This window comes from Bombus pascuorum, chromosome 16 (assembly GCF_905332965.1).
Source record: "Bombus pascuorum chromosome 16, iyBomPasc1.1, whole genome shotgun sequence".
Lineage (NCBI taxonomy): Eukaryota > Metazoa > Arthropoda > Insecta > Hymenoptera > Apidae > Bombus > Bombus pascuorum.
The window spans coordinates 5,881,852-5,884,544 of NC_083503.1; the positions used below are offsets into that span (position 1 = coordinate 5,881,852).

Genomic DNA, 2,693 nt, shown 5'->3' on the forward strand with positions numbered 1-2,693 from the left:
AATGCAGGCACCCCAACGTCAACTCCCTACGAGCTGCTATCGAGTCAGAATTCGCGACAATTAAACGCGACCAGTTGAAGTCAGCGTGCTCGCGCTTTAGAGCAAGAATAGAGCAGGTCATAGAGGCAGAGGGTGGTTACATAGAATAAAAGTTCTCAGCAAGGACCCTTTAAATGAGATATAACAACATTTTCATGTGTTTTTGTGTATTGACTTAAATAAACAACTTTCTGCACAAAACTTCTTTTGTCCGGATTCTAACGGCGCACCCTGTATATTTTCAGATTTGCTAAAAACTTTACCAATATAGCTATGACAATCGGATTTTGTTACAATACTAATGACATTTCAAAATGTTTCTTTCAAGACATATAGTATATTCATAAAAGGTGTCTTCTGCAAGAATATGAATACCTTCATGAGCAACTGTATAAAAAGAATGCCGTTACTTGACTCCTATTTTAAAAGCTTTCCTGATCTTTCGTGGATTGAGTAATCGAGTGGGACTGATCATTGGGCGGTAATTGATGGTGGCAGTATTTTGTTGTACTAGAGTAGACGCAGTATTTCGTTGTACTCGAGTAGACGCAGTATCTCGTTGTACTTGAGTAGGTGCACTAAAACAACACATGGCAACACATTTTTTTATGGAAAAAAGATCCTGCTATTAATGTGTAAAATAATTTTATATTTTGTAGATACTTAAATTCATAAACACTAAAACGGAACGATGGTCTAGTATTGGGATTAAAATTAAATCCTTCGGACTGGATTGAACCAGGTTCCTAAAAAGGAAATCATATATTAATCATAATAATGTTAATCATTTGTAAAACACAATCATTAACATAGTTGGTATCGCGAACCTCTAATATACTACAATACAATTTTGTAAATTTCTTTCTATACCGCTGTAAAAGTGCTTTCAAAAATAGGAATACGGTAACTCTTATCAGGTCATCGCATTATTCGAAATACTGTTTATCGATAAGTCATGATAGTCATATCTTATGATAGTAGCAATGGAATTTGAAAATGTTACGTATAACGTATATAATATTAGGTTGTCCGAAAAGTTTCTTTCGTTTTATAAGGAAATAATAGATGCACAACATTTTCTGTTTTATATTATTTTACTGAATTTTGAATGAAACGAAAGAAACTTTTGCGACAGCCTAATCTATTGCTAAAAGATTTTTACGAGTGTTCGGTGTGTACAGAAGAGTGTACAAAGGGTGTACAGAATATAACAGAATAAATCGATTATCGAATATGCTAGGAATTTTTTCAGTGACTTAATACTTTTAGTTTACTTACAGCTGTATGATCTCCTGGTGACGAATCAAAATTAAACGCGCATTCCAGAGGAATAGATGATGAAGTAGACAATTGTTGACTTTGGGTAACAGGTTGCGATATAGAAAATGAACTTGTAGTTGGACATTGCGGAAATGCTGCTAGTTCCGGATTAGGTCCGTTAAATGTATAATCGGTGGAATCAATCGATATTTGAATCTGAGTCGATACAGGAGGTATCATATTCGTAGGAAAATTGAATCGAGTCCCAGGCATTACAGCCGGTTCAGTAGGAATGGCGTTAAATATAAATTTTTGATGTACACGTATAAGAGGCGTTGACTCGCCGGTAGACGTTCTAACAGTACTATCACCAGATACTACTGATTTCACTGACAATGTGCCACGTACAGTTGGCATCCCGAGTGTTGTATTATATGTTGTTTCTTTTTGGTTTGTTGGTGTTGAATCGCAAGCTGCAGGTTTATTTTCTAGCACCGGAGAAGTGCAAGATTTACGTGAAATTGCGCCACCAAATTCACATTGTTTATTAGATAAACTAAAAGTAGTTGGTACCAAAATCGATGATTCGGGTGTTCCAGAATTATGCAAAGTTTGTGATGCATTAGGTACTTGGAATGCTGGACTTGATAATGTTGTTGTCGTTGTTGATTTCCACCAGAAAGGCGTAGATCTACTTTCTGCGTTATCACACGCTGACTCTTAACTTTTTGACGTTGGAGAACCAAGAAACTGGCTCGTACTTGTGTCACCAAATGAATATTGTTTTTTAGATAAATTAAAAGTAGGTGGTTTTAAAATTGATGATTTGGATGTTCCAGATTTATGCAAAGTTTGTGCTGCAGTAGGTACTTGGAATGCTGGACTTGATAATGTTGTTGTCGTTGTTGCTTTCCAACAGAAAGGCGTAGATCTACTCTCTGCGTTATCACGCGCTGACTCTTTACTTTCTGACGTTGAAGAACCAAGAAACTGACTCGTACTTGTGTCACCAAATGAATATTGTTTTTTAGATAAACTAAAAGTAACTGGTGTTAAAATTGACGATTTGGGAGCTGGAAATTCAAGGTTATTCCATTTATCGGTCCATTCTTCTTGGCATGCACGTGAAACTGGTTCAAGTGTTTGTGCAGTTTTTACGTATTTATTATTTGACAATGTTAGAGCATTAAAAGCGTTGGAAATATGTAATGTATCTACTATTGTACTAGAAGTCTTAATCGCTGGAAATTCTGGCATTGAGTCTTTCTTCAGATTCTCTGAATCTTGCTTTACATCGGCCTTTGCATCATCACCTTCAATTCTTCGAAATTTATTTCTATTTTCTGAAATCGACGAAGCTGTATTTTCAGCTGTCTTTGCTGTATTTGTATTTT

The 2,693-nt window shown here is 35.8% G+C and overlaps 1 protein-coding gene across 1 annotated transcript; it reads right to left on the reverse strand.

The window, feature by feature from the left end:
• Positions 1-617: 617 nt before the first annotated feature.
• On the reverse strand, positions 618-1,716 carry LOC132915188 (uncharacterized). The gene is made up of 2 exons (XM_060974917.1): positions 1,318-1,716; positions 618-785 (listed from the first exon to the last, which is right to left on the reverse strand). The coding sequence occupies exons 1-2, from the start codon at positions 1,714-1,716 to the stop codon at positions 618-620; spliced, it is 567 nt and encodes a 188-aa protein (XP_060830900.1).
• Between the last annotated feature and the right edge of the window lie 977 nt (positions 1,717-2,693).